At 40.0% G+C, this 18959-nt stretch overlaps 2 protein-coding genes across 2 annotated transcripts; one reads left to right on the top strand and one right to left on the bottom strand.

The window, feature by feature from the left end:
* Positions 1-5562: 5562 nt before the first annotated feature.
* Positions 5563-8464, top strand: msx1a (muscle segment homeobox 1a). Its single transcript, XM_028576570.1, has 3 exons — positions 5563-5619; positions 6415-7041; positions 7249-8464. Exons 2-3 carry the CDS (start codon positions 6609-6611, stop codon positions 7662-7664), a joined length of 849 nt encoding a protein of 282 aa, XP_028432371.1. The 5' UTR covers positions 5563-5619; positions 6415-6608; the 3' UTR covers positions 7665-8464.
* Positions 8465-16255: 7791 nt separating this feature from the next.
* Positions 16256-18695, bottom strand: cytl1 (cytokine like 1). The gene is made up of 4 exons (XM_028575937.1): positions 18316-18695; positions 18187-18231; positions 17590-17736; positions 16256-17484 (listed from the first exon to the last, which is right to left on the bottom strand). Exons 1-4 carry the CDS (start codon positions 18460-18462, stop codon positions 17383-17385), a joined length of 441 nt encoding a protein of 146 aa, XP_028431738.1. The 5' UTR covers positions 18463-18695; the 3' UTR covers positions 16256-17382.
* Between the last annotated feature and the right edge of the window lie 264 nt (positions 18696-18959).

Here is an 18959-nt window from a genome sequence, read left to right as displayed (position 1 = left end):
GTTTTGCGTTTTCTTTTCTTTGGTCAGACCTAAAGCGGGAGGGAACAGCCCGAAATGATGGGCTTAAGGTTTTTGTGAAGGATGGTTTATGTACATGGTGTCACTGGAAGGGCAAGGCAGAGATTTCTCGGTGATATTTTAAAATGGTTGAACCACACACCACTGTATAAATCCTTATGATTGCATTTCAAAACCTTTTTTTTTTTTTTTTTTTTTATCTGATGTCAGTTGCTACAGAGTTAATTTCCAACACAATTACCTCCAGTTATTTATTCTTGCCTATCTTGATGAAAATTGGAAATGATTATAATTTCCCAAAAATTGATCTATTGAAGATGGAAAATATTGATGGTATGTTTAAAAAAACAACAACCTTGTAATTATTTGATAATAATAAAAACAACTATTATTATTATTATGATGATTATGATTATATATTATCATGATTATTATTATAATCATCATAATAATAGTTACTGTAGCAATACCATAAATAATGGTTGCAGCCGTATTTCTATTCTAAAATAAGACTGAACATGTTTTCATTATTCCTGCAATTTGTTTTGAGCGTTGGGAAATACGGGTGACAGCGTTTGGATGCTTCACATCATTTACTTCATCATTAAGCATCTTTTTGAATTGCCACATACTCGATTATAGACATGATTTGTTGCTTAAACTATTGCTTGTTATGCGCTTATTAAGCATTTCATTTAAGACTCTATTTAGTTTCTAATCAACAAGCACACTCGGCGTTTGAAAAGCCAAAATGATCGACTTATCAAAACTAAATCCCATGATTTGTCATTAGTTAATCAGTCCATTTAGATGGCCTATATCATATTACCCAGGCCAGTGATTTGCAAATGATTTTAGTAGGCTTCCTGTTTAATGGCGTGAAAGAAATAAAGGGGCGATAATTCAATTTCACAGCAATACCTCGGGTAATTGAGATGTCTTTGATTGAACGGTGGAATGTTGTAAATTTAAAAGCCGCAGTTTTATCTAAGTTTTACAGAGGAGTGAACGGCAGACAGAAACACTGATACCGCCGCTCACATCATCAAATTATTTTGATGTTAAAGTCATGCAGAGGTCAGGGTGTAAGGGATAGTGATCCTATGACTGAAGCTGTGTGTGTGTGTGTGTGTGTCTGTGTGTGTGTGTGTGTGTGTGTGTGTGTGTGTGTGTGTGTGTGTGTGTGTGTGTGTGTGTGTGTGTGTGTGTGTGTTATGAAGGGAGAAAAAAAAGGCTACAGACTGCTTTCCATATAAACGTAACATCCGAGCCAATCCAATTATGTGCTAAAAGTCCCCCTTTTAAAAATATAAATAATTTCTAATTAACTAGGACCATGAATAATAATAATAATAAATTAATAATAATAATGTGCAAAGTAGGCATGTTTTTAATATGTAGCCAATATTAGGCCGATGTGTCCCTTTGTAGCTTATTTTTTTAAATCTTATTAAACGAACAAAAATGAAATCACCGCAGCAATGCAATTAATCTTTAAAAAAATGCACATCACTCTTAATTTAATTTAATTTAATTTGATTAAATGCAGTTACGCTATCATGTCTAATAACTGGCAATGAGACTGGGCAAGTTCCATGGGTTCTTAAAAAGTATATTGTTTTGTGGCTGCAGATTGAAAATGCTGAAGCACAAAGTCAGGCCAGTGACCCACTGACTTTAGAACAGTAAAGAGTTAGGCCATTAGTTGCAAAATTATGATAACACACCACTGTACTGGAGAGATAAGTAGCCCATATATGTGCCACATTTATTTAATGTGGGCTAATTATTTTATAATTATTTAGGCTACCTGGTTAATTACCTTCAATAATATTCTTCCGACGAGCATTAGCTGTAGTTCTGAAACCACTTCAGTCACACTGAAGTGGTTTTCAATTAGCTCATTCATATTTAAACAAACAGTGATGCGGTCACAGGTGTGTTTACTGCTGCGGTTTTACCAGCCAGACAGAGCCGAGCACCGGAACTGTCAAACAGTACAGTGACATGCCGAAAAACTTAGGCATCAACCAAAACACCTTCTTTTTATGTATCCTGACAAACAAGCGAGAGGAAAGATAACATTAGATAATATGTCTGATTTTCGAAGGTCGTGCAGTGCGTTATACCAGAGGCAATAGAGTGCCCAGATATCGACATTTTCTCGCAGACAATGTTAAATCATCATGCATAATTTCCGAGCGAGTTTGAAGGGATGACAGGCAAATCATTCTTTTGCGAGACTCTATAACAATATGCCGCCCCCCGCTGGGATGGCGACAACGCTTTTTGAACCGCACGAGGTTTTTTTTATCATCACCGTGGGACACATTCATCCTGCCTGTCAGCCGGGGGAAAGGTGAGGGAGATGAATCGGGGAATAAAGTTCACTAAGCGGTGGATCTGATTGACTTAGAGAGTTCATAATTCGGGTCGGGGGGGGGGAAGGGGGGGAGAACACTACTACTTCTTTTTTTTCAACAAGCCGCTTGAAGTCGTTTAATCGCCGAGGCTTCAAATGCATAAACACCGTCATCCGGCGTGCCTTCACATTTGGAGTGTATTTCTGTCCGAAGGCGAGCTGCTGTTCGCCGAGGCTCGGAGGACTTCACAGCGAGCTGCTTTGGCTTCAACTGTTGCTGATTCTCTCTGAAACATTGAAAGCTATGAATGAAATGGAATTCTGTTAGCCTACTAGCATAATAGATTGTTAACTTCTTCTTTTTTTTTTCCAAGTTAATTATGAAAATTTTGCAATTTTAACTAAATTATAATAACTCGGTATGACCATATTTGAGTTACAGAGTAATACATGGGCAAAATTAACTGATTATATTTTTTTTATTCGAAACATGAACTTCAAGAATTATGCATTTCGTTTATCTGCCCACTGATTAGTGATACTTGATACATACACAAATTATAAATATTTTACACATTCAGGATGGTATTACATTTGATAATACTAGCAGATGATAATATAGGCCTATATTATATTAAAGGCAAAGTTGATTTTAAAATCCAATGCCTTATTGTCTGCTCTGTCCTGTGCGGCTGCAGTATTTAACATTGCTATGCATTTTGAATAATGGTGGGATTAACGGAACATAAACTGGCTTGGTGATGACTTTTGGACTTTGGACATTTACACCTGCCAAATGGACTGAAGCACTAGACTCAGGCGGACCTGTGAGTCAGAGTGCAATTGACATGTTGAATGCTTAAATGGCCGTGAGGCATTGTTACTTACTGGCAGCAAAGTGCTCCGATCCGCCTGATTGCGCTAATTGCTTTGAAAGATACATTATGTATAATTATGGAGACCTTGGGTTGGACTGCCGGCTGTTTTCTCTCATCTCTCCGAGGTGCATCATAAAGTTGCTATCGAACTGAAAATCACTTAAATGTTGCTTGAATTATTTCAGATTTCCCTGAGATCTCAAATTTGAGTAATTTATTCATCAGACAATATCTTCCAATTTTCGATACACATTTAAAATCAGGATATAGGATTTATACTCACATGAGCGTCATCGCCCCCAGATGAAAGTCATTCACTTGCACCAAGTGCAAATATTTTGCCTGAAAATGCTTTTTGACATCGACACTCCTTTTATGTCTTTACAGTCTAAATTGACAGACCTTGCGTGAAAAGGGTTAAGACAACTTTGAGAGGAGGCAACAATGGGCCTTTGTATGGAGTCCCTGCCTCCTGACTGGGAATCAAAGCTAGTTTATAAAGTTAAATAAAGGCCCGATGAGCCTTACAGTTGTTTTGTATCTCAGCTCGGCCCTCATTTGTTGCATCGGGATTTAAATAAAACGGTATGGTAATCGTCTTCTCCATGGCACATCAGTCTTCTTAAAGGCCACTGTTTGGGATGCTAATTGTAACCAACATTGTTTACCAGAAACACTGTCCCTCTGTTCACAAGGCAAATAAACTGGAGACAAGCTACTGCAACAACCAAGGCCCATAACCAGGTAACCTTAGATTTGTTAGAATAACATTTTTTCTTTCTTTTGGGCGAGATCATCAATAAACCAAATCAACTTTTGATGAGAACAGATACAACGTTACCGTCTGAAGCCGACACTATACAGTATAGGGTAGTTTATCTATCATTTCATAAAGTATTCTGTCATGTTTGGCAACTAACACTTCTAAATAATTTGATTTCAGATATGTCCTCGGTCATCAAGTCAGAAAACACTGGTGTCCAGCATGGGGGAAATGCAGCGGGAATAATAATAACTTAATCCCAGACCTGAAGTGTTTTCAGAACCAATTTAGGAGTTTCTGAACGAGTACACGTCACCAGGGGGAAATTAGCACGCTACGCGTTGTTGTTATTCGCGTTAACAAACAAGTTAATGCGTCTCATGTGTGCCTTGTGTTTACGCAGACTCGTTTGACACACACACACACGCGCGCGCGCGCGCACGGACACACACACACGCGCGCACACACACACACACACACACACACACACACACACACACGATGTGCTGCCGAAGAAAAAAATAAATGATTAATATTAATATATCAACCGGAAACCACTTACCTATTCTAAAAATATTTTTTAAAGACTAACATTTATGTATTAATATAAATGTATTATTTAATTATACTTCTTAATACTATATATATATATATATATATATATATATATATATATATATATATATATATATATATATATATATTAAAAAAACAGTAGGCTGATAAACATCCAAAGCCCCATTTCTTTTGCTTGATTCCACTTCCCCTGATTACCACAATAAAAGGCCATGACCTCACCAAATAGCAAATGATTTACCTTATCGTGCCATCTTTATCGCTCAAATGCAAAACATGTAGGCTGCGTATCTGGTACAATCCCGGTGTCACCTTGAATGTTAATTGCAATGTTCAAGTGAAGGAAGCCATTTAGTAGGCTAGCCTAGTTCAACCATTATAGGCTACACCACAACAAGTTAAACTTTATGAGGCATTGGTTTGGGATCTGCGGTACCCCACCGGGTTATTTTAATTTCCCTTCTTAAAGTTATGGCACAGTGACAGATAGATTATGAGGATGATTGGTTTGAGGTCTCACAATCCCCACTGTATTTAACGCCCCGCATACTCACATAGCCCTAATAACAAACGCCTCCTCAGACTCGGATCTGCGGTCTAATGTGTATCTTGGGAAACACTTGCACCGAGGAATCCTTTTCAGTAAGGCACTCTCTGAACGTGACTAGTGGGCGCTGACCTTTTTCTTCTGAGGAGCCTATATTACACCGACTATAGCGCTCATTTGAATAGATGGAAATGGCGTGCGATCGGCTGAGAAAAAGCTAATTTTTCAGGCTGAATGGCTCAGTGTCCCTGGGCTAGGGCGGGTAGAGGAGGAGGCGGTGCTGCGCTCTCGGTGTGGGTTAAACTTTTTCAATAGTCTCCCCAGAGCCGAGCGCTTTGATCCTGGCGCTGCTGGCGCCTAAAAACAACATAACTTGTCTGCCCATTAGGGAGACTGACAAATCGTGACAGATTGTTTATGCTTGGCAATTAGCGATGCAGACGCTTTCCTGAGAACGGACTACACAGCAAAAAAGGTGATCTATTTTAATGACTAGGATTTGTTTAGGAAAATTTAATTCTATATGGACTAAAACTGTATGCTGTACTGTATTCTAAATTAAACGTAGCATAGCCTATATATCCACTGGCATCTTTTCTGCAAGCGATAATAACAATACAAATCCCCTCTTTTTAGGGACTGTAGATAATGAGAAGGTGCAGCCAGGTAAAGCAATGACAGTCCTGGGTTAAAATCTTTCCTTGGCTCCAGCTGCCTCCTCCCCCTTGCCCCCGACGCCACATCATGTTTGACTTTAATGGATGTAGTCAAAGGGGAAAAATCCTAGTGATCCCTCCCCCAAGCCCGACAATTACCCCCAAATGACTGCGAAGGCCTGTGTGTTTCGATCTGATTAGAGCCCCGCAGTCATCAATAAACAGCGCGCTGAAAGAGCTTCATCACATAAAGAACAGTAATCATTCTGGACTCACTTCAGCAGTTTAAGCACATGGCCAAAAACCAGCCATTATGGGTGGATGTGAATACAGCATGTCACAATGTGTGGGACATAAAAGTTATTAGATGGTATAAACAACAAAGTCATAATAGAAATAATGCACATGCCTCCTATTATAAAATGTCAATAACGTAATGGTTCATTATAGGGTTTACTAACATCATTTTGTGGGATTAAGTCTTGATGAAACCATGGCCCTTTAAGAGTTTGTTGTCTTTGTTCATCTGAAGTTGCTCGTTTAAAAAAAGTAACTATTGTCAACTGCCTACTCTGATTTTCTTTTTTTTTCTCTCTCTCTCTCTTTGAGTCCAGGACCAGCCCATCTCGCCCCTGATTGGCCGCCTCTCTCTCCAAGTCTGCCTTATTATAGCCCTGCACTCCAATGCGGTCACATAAACATGAGGATACCATCGCCTTAGTGCGCAGCGCAGTAAAACTTTGTGTAACTCTTTCTACTGTACCCACGAGAGTCAACTAGTCACCTCACCCGTGCCAGTCGGACCTGTATGGCCCCATCGATCGCCATGTCAGCTTTGACCGCTGGTTTGAAAACTGAAGAACTCCCTCCCCGCTCGGTTCTCGGCAGCAGAGGCGAGATGCAGACCAGTCTGAGCCCCGCGGAGGAGACCGTGAAGCCCAAAGTTGCTATTTTGCCTTTCAGCGTCGAGGCACTGATGGCTGACAGGAAACCCAGCAGAGAGGTGGCATCCCCAGATGCCCCGTCCGTTCCCGGGACGTCCCATGCGTTGGGGAAGGGCGTAAGGATGGGCTCTTTCGGTAGTCTGGATACTTCAGTTCCTGCTTTACCCATGAGCTCATCGTTTTCAGTGGGCGACATCATGAACATGCCAGAAGACGTATTGATTAAACCCGAGAGCCCCGACAGTAATGAGAGGACTTCATGGCTACAGAGTCCTCGTTTTTCTCCCACGCCTCCACGTAAGTTTGGTGTCAGTGCAAACATAAATAACATATCTATTAAATATTTGTAATGTGATGCTCATGTTTGGACTTTTATGGAATAGGATTTCTTTCTTTAGTCGAACGTGTTTTGAGAAAGTTTACTCAATGTATTTGTCTTGTGTGGATTCAGCATTGCGCATTGGAATCCAAGGTTTTAAATGGAAGCGTGTTGTCCTCTTACAGGAAGGTTGAGTCCTCCGGCGTGTCCCCTGCGAAAACACAAGACGAACAGAAAGCCCCGGACCCCCTTCACGACGTCCCAGCTGCTGGCCCTGGAGAGGAAGTTCCGCCAGAAGCAGTACCTTTCCATCGCCGAGCGGGCAGAGTTCTCCAGTTCCCTCAACTTGACGGAGACCCAGGTCAAAATCTGGTTTCAGAACAGGAGAGCGAAAGCAAAGCGGCTGCAGGAGGCAGAACTTGAAAAACTGAAAATGGCAGCTAAACCTATGCTGCCTCCAGCTTTCGGGATTTCATTTCCTCTCGGTGCGCACGTGCCCGCGTCCTATGGGTCTCACCCGTTCCAGAGGCACTCTCTGCCGGTTTCCCCAGTGGGACTGTACGCCGCTCACGTCGGATACAGTATGTACCACCTCGCTTGACAGGGACGGAGGACGAGGGGCACGTGCAGTGGGACACAAGGGGTTAAGACTACTTTCTGAGGGGCCCGAGCGAGAGGGGCCCTACGGACAGGTGTGCTGACACAAAATAAAGAGGCATCCCGGCGGTGAGCTCAGTGTCACAACCTGTCAGGGTGCCAATGCCTTCACACAGACCCCCTTCTGAGGACCTTAAAGTTTATCCACTTCTCCTGACCTCGCCAGTAAGTTCAAACACTGCACAAAAAAATAATACAACTCTATTAGTCATTTAATCTCGAGTCTTACATCGGTTTTTGTCAGTGGACAATGCCAATCAAGAACGAATTGATGGAAATCTCATTTCAGAAAATAATCTGAGTGTGAGACTAAATGACTCTAAAATGGACATTTTGCGGTGCAGAGGTGGAAAACAATTTAGTAACTGTAGGCCGGTGATATATCACGAATGGACAGTCAAGTATGGACGCTATGCTGTGTGACACAGTGTGTCAAAGATAGCCCACTGCTCTACTTTCACCAGCAGGTAAAAGGGCTATTAAACCAACTTCTATGAGTAAGTCAGAGACTATTGCGCACCTTCACATTTTGCACCAAACAATTTATGTTGGGCATCATATAGCATTAGTGGGCTGCTGTCACACTGCAAAAAAACATTATTTTTTTGCATTCGTATCAATGCGTAACTATAGTGGGTTACTGAATTCGGTGTCAATGAATGCTCTTTGGGAATTTGGAGAACCACAGCATTTGTTTTTATAACAGCACTGTCTGTTGTTGGAATGATTCCCTTCGGAAGGGATATGTGTACTGTAAAATTATGTATATTTGAAGAATATTCTCATTTATATTATGAATATATTTGTGACATAACTTAACAATAAATTGTTTATTCTTTTTCATTAAGCGGTTGTTCGTTTTGACTGACACTTGCATGGTGCCTGTAGATTATTACATACTTCTTTTACAAAGCAGTAGGATACACTGTTTGAAAATAACATTTTTTTTTATGACTTGGTAGGCTAATACATAGGCCTAGTGTTTTACAAATCTTTATTTTTAGGAAGAAGTGTGGGCCTGTTGTGAGTTATTGGACATTGCATCGCATATTGAGACAAAGACGTTTATATGGGGGAAAAGCAGAATCATTATTATCAGGCCTGTTAAAGCGTGTTAAAAAATAGAAAATAGGAATATTGATCAGCATAATTTAAATATTGTGCTTTGTGGAATGTCATCGAGACATCTAAACGCTTTATGTGACCCACACCATAAGAATATTGACAATATAATGTCCACGGTTCTTCAATTAAAACCTTTCACACTTTTTGTGCACATATATTTCAGACTTGCAGTGCTGGTGTGCAGCGTGCATTTAAACTTGACACATATTATTTGGGGGAATGTATTGCTACAGCTGTTGCCTATTTCTTTGGAACAACTAACCTAGATTGTGTTGGCGCCAGAAGAGTTAAGGGGATGGGGATAGGGGTGGTGGGGGGGGGGGGGGGCACAACCAGTTGTGTTGACTTCAAAACAAACCGATACATATAGGAGATTCCTTCTCTGGGCTAAATTGCGTGTAAACAATCCACATAGAGTCTCATTATGGAGTGTTTAGGGTGTAAAATGAGCCAGGTGGCACCTTTATTATGGAGAAGACAGGGTGTTACAACTCGTGTGTACAAACGTTTTACCTTACTGGCGCACATAAAGAACATATTACATCCTTCAGATGAACGCTGGAGTCATTTTCTGCCATCAGGAAGACCTAAATGACAAAACAGGGATCAGACAGGGAGAAAATTACAGACCGCTCCACAGCAGTTTTAAAGGCTTTCTCTCGAGTTCTCTGGCATTCAGGCACGGGTTAAATTGGAGTAAAATAATTGCTGTAATGAGCAAAGGCAATCTGCCGCAGACGGAGGCCGGCTCCAGCGAGGCTGTAGCTCCAGGCAAGGCGGAACTTTTATCATTCCTAAAATGTCAACGGGGGACTGGGACGGGCAACACTTCTCTTCTCTGCACTGTGATTTCCTTCTCAGGGCTGGCTGACAAGCTGCTGTCCTAAACAAGGGCAGCAATAGTAGTATTTATATATGTTTTAGAGACACATACATATTTAAAGCATCACTTCCCAAGTGCTTAATCCCACACTCAATTTTAAAACATTGCTATACTTCTTTTAGTATAGGCCTATGAAAGTAGTTTCAATTTAGAGAGTAGGGTTGACTTTAGTTCATAGTGGAGGTTTATGTATTGTATTTTCCTCTGACAATACCCGCTCCATTAGACTATATCCATGAATTAATACATAATCCCTGACAATACGTTGAAATCACACGGATGGACGCTCTATCTGACTAGAAGAGAAACTTGACACAAAAGAGCCAAAGGGGATTCGTCCACTCTTTTAACGCTTTCATTCTTTTGTCCCCGGCTCTCAATCTTGCCAGGAGCCCAACAGAAAACAAAACTCACTTGTTTATACCATCCAAAAGATCACAGGAGGCTGTTTGACTCTGTTAAACCCCTTGATCCCCAAGAAAAGGGAAAATGGGTTATTAGAAGTCGCCTATACAGCTCGGATAGAGGATTATTATAATAGGGGAGGAGTGAGTGGATGTTAGACTTTTAACCTTTATTCACTTAAAGCCTATAGACCTACGTTTTGGGACTTTTTGTGAGTGAGAATTTAATAAAGGTTATCAATATAAGTGTGTAGCAAAAGTTGATCTCGGCTTATTCTTAAACAAATTAAGAAACGCTTGAATTTGAACATATTTAGCCAGACAAAAATTAGGACACCCAAGTTGATTGTTTTCTGTTAAATCTGCCGGGTATAATATGCCCAAATCTATATTTACCAACAAATATCAAAAGGCCTTTTGACCTGTATGATACTTGACCATAAATGAAGCTTTATTCCAAACCTACTAGCCATAGTATTTAAATACAATGATTTGAAACTAAGAGTTAATTAAATGAAGTCGCTGTTAGAAATGTATTAACGTTATTCGGTTCTTTATTTCGGTCTTTAATTGCCTTGTAAGTAATGACGTGTGCACATTTAATGTGACTTTTATAGTAATAAATGGTTGTTAGCCTGGCTGTTGCGAGTTGCAAAGGTTAATCCGGTACTGTCATTTTATTATATATTATACACAGTGTTGACAGTGTAATGAGTGGAACCTTACAATAGTCTCAAGACAAAATCCATGAAATAGCCTTTACAGGTTACTTTCTCTTTTCCTGTCAGATACCACACCACCACCTTCTGTCCAGAGTCGGAGTAACATAAAAAAGGCTCTTTTGTTTCGATATAAAAAAATACAACGTTTAAGTGACTAAAATCAACTCAATAGCCTAAACTAACAACTATAATGAAATGAATGTTCACCATGTATCCATGCGCGAAGACTAAATTAATCTACATCATAACAATATTAGGCTATAGGCCTGTCTCATTTGAGTAGGCCTACTTATGGCGTTGGGCCTTTTCACTTTTTTTTCGGGCAAATGTGAACTGTGAGTTAACAGACCAGAGCGATAGTTGTTTTTTAAAATAGTCGTGGCAAAAAAATGAAAACGGTCCTGGGAAAGACTTTTTTTAATCAATCGGCCCTTTGAAAATCTGAAGATGCATGCTGTGATTTCACCTTCAGTTTAGGAATTTACTTCTTGAAACATTTATTTTGTTGTCTGCTTAATGTGGAAATGTCTTCTGTTCACATGTAAAAAGGTAAGCGTGAATAAAAAGACATTTTCATTTAGGCCTGCTCATCAGATTTTGTCATCTGTTTTAGCTTTCTGGGACCTAACAATGAGAAAAAGCGCTGGCTAAAATAAAGGCGTCCGGACGCAGTACAATGGTTAATATTTCCATCCTAATATATAAATAATAACCTAATTTAACTGGCAGACTGTGTAACATGAACGCGCAGCCACTTCCTCGCTCCGCCATACGGCTCGAGCCCTCAGTCAGAGTCAGAGCCACGTGCTGTAAATACTATTGATGATGCCGCAAAAATGTTGTAAATCAATGTTCAGTTACCAGCAAAGATAGCCATCATCACCAATTATTTGCGGCTGCCTTTACCAAAAAAACCTATAAAGTCAGTCTCCTGCAGAAAAAACAGATGTCATAGGGAAGTATCAGAGCAATCAGCTTTTCTTAGACATGAGTAGGGGGGGCGCCAAGGAAAAAAGGTTGGGAACCACTGCACTAAATTATGTAAACTATTTTCTTTCCTAAATTAAAATGTCTGAAAACGTACATCAATATGAATTCAACATGTAAATAGCAAAGATAAAGTGGCCTATTTGTGAGGGGAAAAAAACATTTGATTTACACATTGAAGATAATAGGTATAGGTAAGGTGGCCACTATGGTCGCCATACAGTCAAACTGTGCTTTCCACATGTATGTTTAACATTAAAACATGATGTATAAATAATATCCATTCATTTTCATCCATCAGGCCCAGTTTAATATGCAACTATGTTCTACAGTATATGTAGTAGGGGGTCCCTACTCCGTCTCTCTTTCAGCTAAGGGGTCCTTGGCCTAAAAAAATGTTAAAGTGGTAAAAGGGTCTTGGTCTACTTGCATTGAAAAGTTTTTGGTTGACCTACGTTCATAACCAGGGTTTGGTCTCTTAGGCTGGTTATTAAAATCAACTCACTTGTGCCTTTTGGACATTTTAGAAATCGAAAGGATTTTGGACCTCCAAACTTCTACTTGTAATTGCTTTACATAGTTGTATTTCTTTTGCATCCTGGTTGTCCTGATCTGTTTATCACATTGTTTTTCCTTTTCGGAAAAGTTTTAGTGCCTTTCTATGTTCTCATGATGTAGCTGCTTGGTTCTCTGTGTTGTTTTCTTGGTCTTTGTAACTCGATGTCATTGTGAATGAGGGCTGCCCCTCAATGCTCTCTGAGTATTGGCTAAATAAAGGTTGAATGAATGAATGAAATTAATTAACCACTGATATACCAGTAGAGTAATCTCCCAATGATTGATCGATTACAATTGTGAATAGCTGTTTTTAAGCCTTGTGTGTTGTTCGGGTCTGTGGGACCCGTTTTCAATGTTTTCTAAAGGAAAAATTATGCTATTTATTATTTCTTCTAACTCAAACTCATTGGCCTTGGCTCATTTTCTGTGAAGAACATACAAAATAACTTATTTTCAATGCCTGGTACACCCATCCCCCCCACACACACATAGTTATGAGGTGTTCGGGTCTACTGGACCAGAGTGTATTTAAATGTAGGTGCTATGAAACTATGTGCACCTGCTATTCCCACACAAAGTTACAAAATTGTTAGATTTCAACCACTTTCACCTGTTCTGATTAAGTTCTAAGAAATAAGCACCAATAATGATCCAAACTCTTGTTTCTATTTTTACCTTTTTTATAATTGAATTTCCTTGTTTCCTCACAAAAACAAAATGATCATATGATCATAAATGTGATCTCACAGGGGTAAATGGCAAATATGAACCATACATGATGTATATATCATTGGTAATTGAACTAAAGTAAACATCTGTTAAGTATTTTTACATAAATTGATATGGCTGTATTGATTTAAAAGCCTAATAATGTGGTGGGTCCACCAGACCCAGGAACATTGGCTATGTAACAAAAACATGAACACCACACAAGGGTTAAGCTTGGTGAACTTTATTCACCTCCCCATGCCATCAGAAGTCCTCCTGTGACCCTTCCTTGAATAATTACTTCAACGTGCAAATTAATGGAGCAGTTGTGCGTTTATAAGGTACATTTACTGTGGACAGGAGGGGAAGCTTTGGTCCAATATGTGAGAGTTGTGAGCACCAAGCAAATTTACTGAGCAGCGTGGTTACAATAGTGTGGAGAGGGTGCCAATCATCTATTGGAAATTAGGGGGGGGAGAAACATTTTCTTATGTGGACTAATGAGGCAACATTTCTTTTAAGATGCAATAAAAGTGCTAAATGTGATGGAAAATTGCCTGAAAACCCCCATAAACAAAACTGCTTCGCAAACTGCATCACCAATGCTTTAATGTAAATAGGTTTCTGATCTGTCCTTTACAAGCTAAATTATTTCAACAAAGCAGAGAATGATTACTGTCACCCTTCGGCTAAGTTGTTGTTGTTTTTATTGTGCAGCATTTAACATTTTTGGTGCAGTGTCACAGAACATTAAATTGTGAAATTACTTGGCCACCTGTGGTTTAAACGTTCTGTTTTCATTTTGCCTAATGATAGAAAATACCGTGGATTATGCGGCCCTCTAATGATGATCAATAAGCACAGCAATTAAGCTTTATGACCCCACTGTGGGCTGATTTCTTAACAAGCCACATGCTGCTGACTAACATTTTCATTTTTGTAGTGTTAGTTAATTAGCAGTGAGGGGTTCAAACCTGATGGTTCAGAAGTGCAACAACTTGATTCATGGCACAAAAAGAAAATCATACTTATTCCAACATGGGTTTACATTAAACTGCAGTCTGGTAAATGATTATGAAATGATCTTCTGCACAGCACTGATGGAGCTGGGAGAGTTTTTTTAGTCCCAGTGTTTAAAGAAGGATCAAATGTTGTGACATTATTGTGGATAGTGATATTACCACAATACAATATTGTGCTGTTAGACTTAAAAACCTCTAGGTTTGCTGATTACAATCCTGCAACATTAACACAAGTTTGAATATCTTTGTAAATCAATGGGACCTGGCTTTTTAATGTAACATTAGTCTGGACCTCTTACTGAAAACATTGTTAGTTACTTCTCATCACAGCAGGAACTAGTTTGGACCTTTCCAACGCAACGGCTGCAGATTTGACTCTGTTTTGGCAGATTTCAGTGTTGCATCTCAGTTATCAAATCTGGAAATAAAAATCAAGAAATTGTTAATAATAACGGTCAGTGAAAACGCACAAAGAGAGGGAGAGCAAGAAAGAGCTTTTAATAGCTGTCTGTCAGTAGCACCTTTATATAGGCCTACAGTGCACGTTCAGCAGCATAAAATGATGGACAGCCATATCCTCATCTGATGTGGCAATATGGAACTGCAACAACCAGCACCACCTTGTGACAGATCAAGGTACTGTCAAACTCTCTGAGGATAAACCTTGAACATGCAGTTTTGCCAACTAATAGTAAATGGATGACTATTGGATGTGGACACTGGCTCTTAATCAGCCTACAGAATTGCCTGATGGGCCTGATTCAGGAACAGCACAGCTCCTGCATAACTGGTACCCCAACAACCCTCAAGACATCTGAAAATCATTTGACCTGTGGTCAGAAGTTTTTCACCTCGCCTCCATCCCGCACAAGGCATGTGAACCATACTAAGACAAAGTCATCGTGTAAGGTAGTAGGCCTAACACATGAAATAGACGACATGGCACACAAGCTATCTCAATCAATAAAGCCCTATGCCAACTCAGGACAAATGTAAATCATCCCATTTCCCAGTTAAAGGTATTTCTGTAATGCAGAGATAAAGTCAACAACATTGGCAGCACCAGGTTCAAGCAGCAAACAACAGCAAAGTAACAACAGAAACTGTAGCTCCCCATAATGGGACTGATGCTTCAGCAAAATATGCAAGATGGGATTAATGGGGGCAATATCAAGAATCCATGTATGTTGTCAGAAAGGCAAATCATTCACAAACATAAACATGGAGGTTGTGAATTTGATTATTTCTTTTGTTAAATATATCGCCCTTTGGCAGCCAAGTCATGTTGGAGTCTTTTAATGGACCAACAGGGAGAGTTGTCAAACAAGTCCCTGCTGGAAACTACACATAGCATTGCCAACAAAACCGTAGACCTCATTTGACAGATTATTTAGAAACATAGATTAACTATCACAAGTAAATTCAAGTCTCTACAATTAATTTTCACACATAGCTGACATGAGTGGAAACCTCTTTATTTTTTATTTTTTTTGGAAAGGGTGGATTATTGACAGGGCATGCGGAGGGTTTCCAGGGGCCTTTGAACGTGGGGGGCCCAACCAGAGGCTGACTTGACTCTGGCTCGTTTAGTCAAGTGAACTGTAGTACGCTCAACTCTTAACATCATAGCCTCATATTACAAGATGTATTCAAAACACAGTTTGAGCAAAATGCAGCACATCAGGCACGTCTCAGCCTATGATGGGGAAGAGCAAATTTTGTAAATATTTTAAAATGGCCCCCGTGGCCGGGTTGGCTCAGTGGGTGGACATATACTGAGAGGCTTATACCTCGACGCAGAGGTCTAGAGTTCGAGTCCGACCTGAGACGATTCCTGCATGTCTTCCCCCTATCTCTCTCCCCTTTCTCACCTAGCTGTCCTATCAATTAAAGGCAGAAAAGCCCCAAAAAATAATCTTAAAAAAAAAATGGCCCCAAAATCAAAGAATACTTTGAATATCTGCATAAAATATACTGAGCAACTGCCTTTCAGCAAGTGCTGATCATTGGGTCTGGCCAACAGAGGGCAGTAGAGGCCATACATCAAATCAGAGGGGCAGACTTGTTCCCAAATCCAACATGTCATAACACTGTTATCAAAATAATGGCAACTTACAGTTCATCAATCACATTTTGAAAACACAACAACCAGTTTATTTTGCTTAGCAGAGGGAAAATGCTTTGACCTAAACGATTACTTAAAATGCAACTGTATTTCAGTCCAGTGGTGACCAAACTTCATATTGCCTCAATAAAAATAAAATGCATCAGTAAATGTCACATGCTGAGTGAAAATCAGAGCATCAGTCAGAGTGAAATTAACCTTCTTTGTGTAAATGTAGAAAAAGACATCATGCTGATTCACACGCTGGACACGGGCCAGTTTTGTCTCAGTGGTTTGTGTTTCCCAGAATCGACTGGCAGACATTTCGGAAATAACTTCAGAGAACACAACAAGTACATACATGCTGATACATAAAGAGAAGTTTTATTACATAATGTGAAACATATATGGATTGTCTTTAAGTGTACATAAACACAGGCAAATGTCTAATATGTTTACAACAGTGAGGGCTTTCATATTTTATATATATTCTGCTTAAGGCCAAGAAAATCTGCATTTTTATTCAGCTTTAGCACAAGCAGCAGCACTGTTGTAAATCTGTTGGTATAAAACAAAAGTAAAAAAAAAATAAAACGTTTCGGTGACAAAATTCTCAAGGAGTGTGCTCTACGACTGTGAGAAAAGCAATGTTCAGTACATCTGTTTCTTACACAACATTTTAAACCACCATGTTCAGCTCTTCAAAATGTTTACAAAATACTGTATAGTGCTCCTTTAAGACATTTTGGTCAGACCAAGGGTTATGGCAACACAACTTATTTCTCTTAATGACACATGGACCTTTGATTAGCCCGTGTAAGTAAGCAGCAGTTAAGCCCGGCTCACAAGCATCTCTTATTGGTTTATTATTTTAAGGTTTTCAACGGCATGGTTGGCATTCAGCAAATTTCCTGTGGAAATTTCTGGACTCCTTGCTGGAATGTAGCCACACATGTCCACTAACATGAGTGTGCAGCTCACGCAAAGCCAACTAGGTACGACATGAAAACAGCGCCCTGTGTGTATTTATTTATGATGCATCTAATACCGTGGTGTGTAGTGTACATGCATTACCATTCTACATATTGCTGATGTGTTTTTATGAATGTAACAGACCGGTGGGCGTCTGTCATCTGCTGTGTGTGTTGATTATCTCTCCTCTTGCAGTAGCTGAAGCCTGTCCTCTGCATAGTGAGGGCTGCTGTATCCAGTGTCAATAGCCTCACAGTCATCGGTGAAAAACACCAGGTCCTGCCAACCAAACAAAGACACGCGGTCAAGAAACTCGAGCCTGAAAACCAGAGCGAACAAGAAAGAAGAAAAAAATAACATTGCAGGCGTTTTAGATGCTCTTACCCGATAACAGACTCTGGTGATGATGGTGTGTAAGTTCTGGACTTTACGTTTGAGCAGCACCATTCTGGGACGCTCTCTGCAGTACTTGTCAGGATGGTTCAGCACCACGTAGAGAAAGTCACGGAGCTTGGTTGTGACACATGAGTTCTAGAAAGATAAAACAGCTTTTTTTTTTTTTTTTAAATGAACATGTGTCCTCTCAAACTTTTTACAAATTTACACATCTTCTAGTGAATGATTCTCTTTTTTTTTTTTTTAAATCAGAGATTTTGTTTTTGCATGAAAGATTAACAGTATTTTCACTTTTTAAAATAAAGATTACTCTCACAAACCCTCAAACATACAAACAACAGGACCTGCTACCATATTAGGTAGGATTTGTCAGAGGATACATTGATTTGCATTGAATTAGCTTCCTGCGCAAAGTTAAAAGTTGGGCACTGAGTGAAAGCTACAGCTCCTGTCTAACTGGGATAGTTATCGGGGGGAAGGTGGTTGCTAGTAGAAAATAAAAACTGATATGCAAATGTCCCAATTTCCTTTTAAACACTTTCAGCAGCCCACATCATATGCAGTCCTCCATTGTTTGAAACTTACATGCACATCGAGGAAGATCGTGGGTAGAATCTTGGCACACGTTATCTGCAACCCAACAAACATGATCGTTAGAGAGTACATAACACGGTGTGCAGAACGTGACAATGCGATGGACGTCAAAGCGCTTACCGTGAGATGGAACGTGTGTATTTTATCCAGCAGAGACATGACTTCTTTGCTCAGGCCGAGCGCTCTGGAGTAGCAGGTCGGAGGCGCGCACTCCGACAGCCACACGAAGCTGAAGAAACACGCGAGGGCGGCGAGTCCCAGCCTCATGTCGGACAACGCTGCTGCTCCGGACTGCTTACAGCTGCCGTGACGGTCAACGGAGGTAAAATAGTAAAGAGGAGTAGTTTTGCGGCAGTTTTAAGGACGGAGTGGTAGAGGGGACGGGGACGACGACGGCGAAGATGACGTGGACGCGCAGCAGTCTGAGGGGGGGGAAACATTTGGGGTCGCAAACACTCACGCACGCTCCAAATACCAGGGATGATGGAGCTTCTGCTGCTGATAACACAGCCCAAACGTTTCGCAACTTTTCCTCAACACATGTTGAGGCTTTGTCAATTCCTTAAATCAGGATATTAATGACAGCTATTAAGTATCAATGTAGCCTGCACGCCAAAAAGAAGAAAGGCAGGCAAAATGCAGGGGCTTGATTTGTAATGATGACGATTTTTTTTTTTAAATTTATTTTACAAAATGGATTTAAACTGTTGCACATGAAAGAACTTGGAATTTTGATACATTTAATGTACCTGTGCATATTGAGT

The sequence above is a fragment of the Perca flavescens genome, chromosome 4, assembly GCF_004354835.1.
Source record: "Perca flavescens isolate YP-PL-M2 chromosome 4, PFLA_1.0, whole genome shotgun sequence".
NCBI lineage: Eukaryota > Metazoa > Chordata > Actinopteri > Perciformes > Percidae > Perca > Perca flavescens.
This window is presented reverse-complemented; position numbering and strand designations above follow the sequence as displayed.

Bases quoted from the DNA above. Each gene is read 5' to 3' on its own strand.
- msx1a (XM_028576570.1), top strand. From the start codon at position 6,609: ATGGCCCCATCGATCGCCATGTCAGCTTTGACCGCTGGTTTGAAAACT. The intron at 7,042-7,248 runs GTAAGTTTGGTG...GTCCTCTTACAG, and splicing joins TTTTTCTCCCACGCCTCCAC to GAAGGTTGAGTCCTCCGGCG.
- cytl1 (XM_028575937.1), bottom strand. From the start codon at position 18,462: ATGAGGCTGGGACTCGCCGCCCTCGCGTGTTTCTTCAGCTTCGTGTGG. The intron at 18,232-18,315 runs GTAAGCGCTTTG...GTTGGGTTGCAG, and splicing joins TACACACGTTCCATCTCACG to ATAACGTGTGCCAAGATTCT. The intron at 17,485-17,589 runs GTAAGAGCATCT...TTTGGTTGGCAG, and splicing joins TCACCAGAGTCTGTTATCGG to GACCTGGTGTTTTTCACCGA.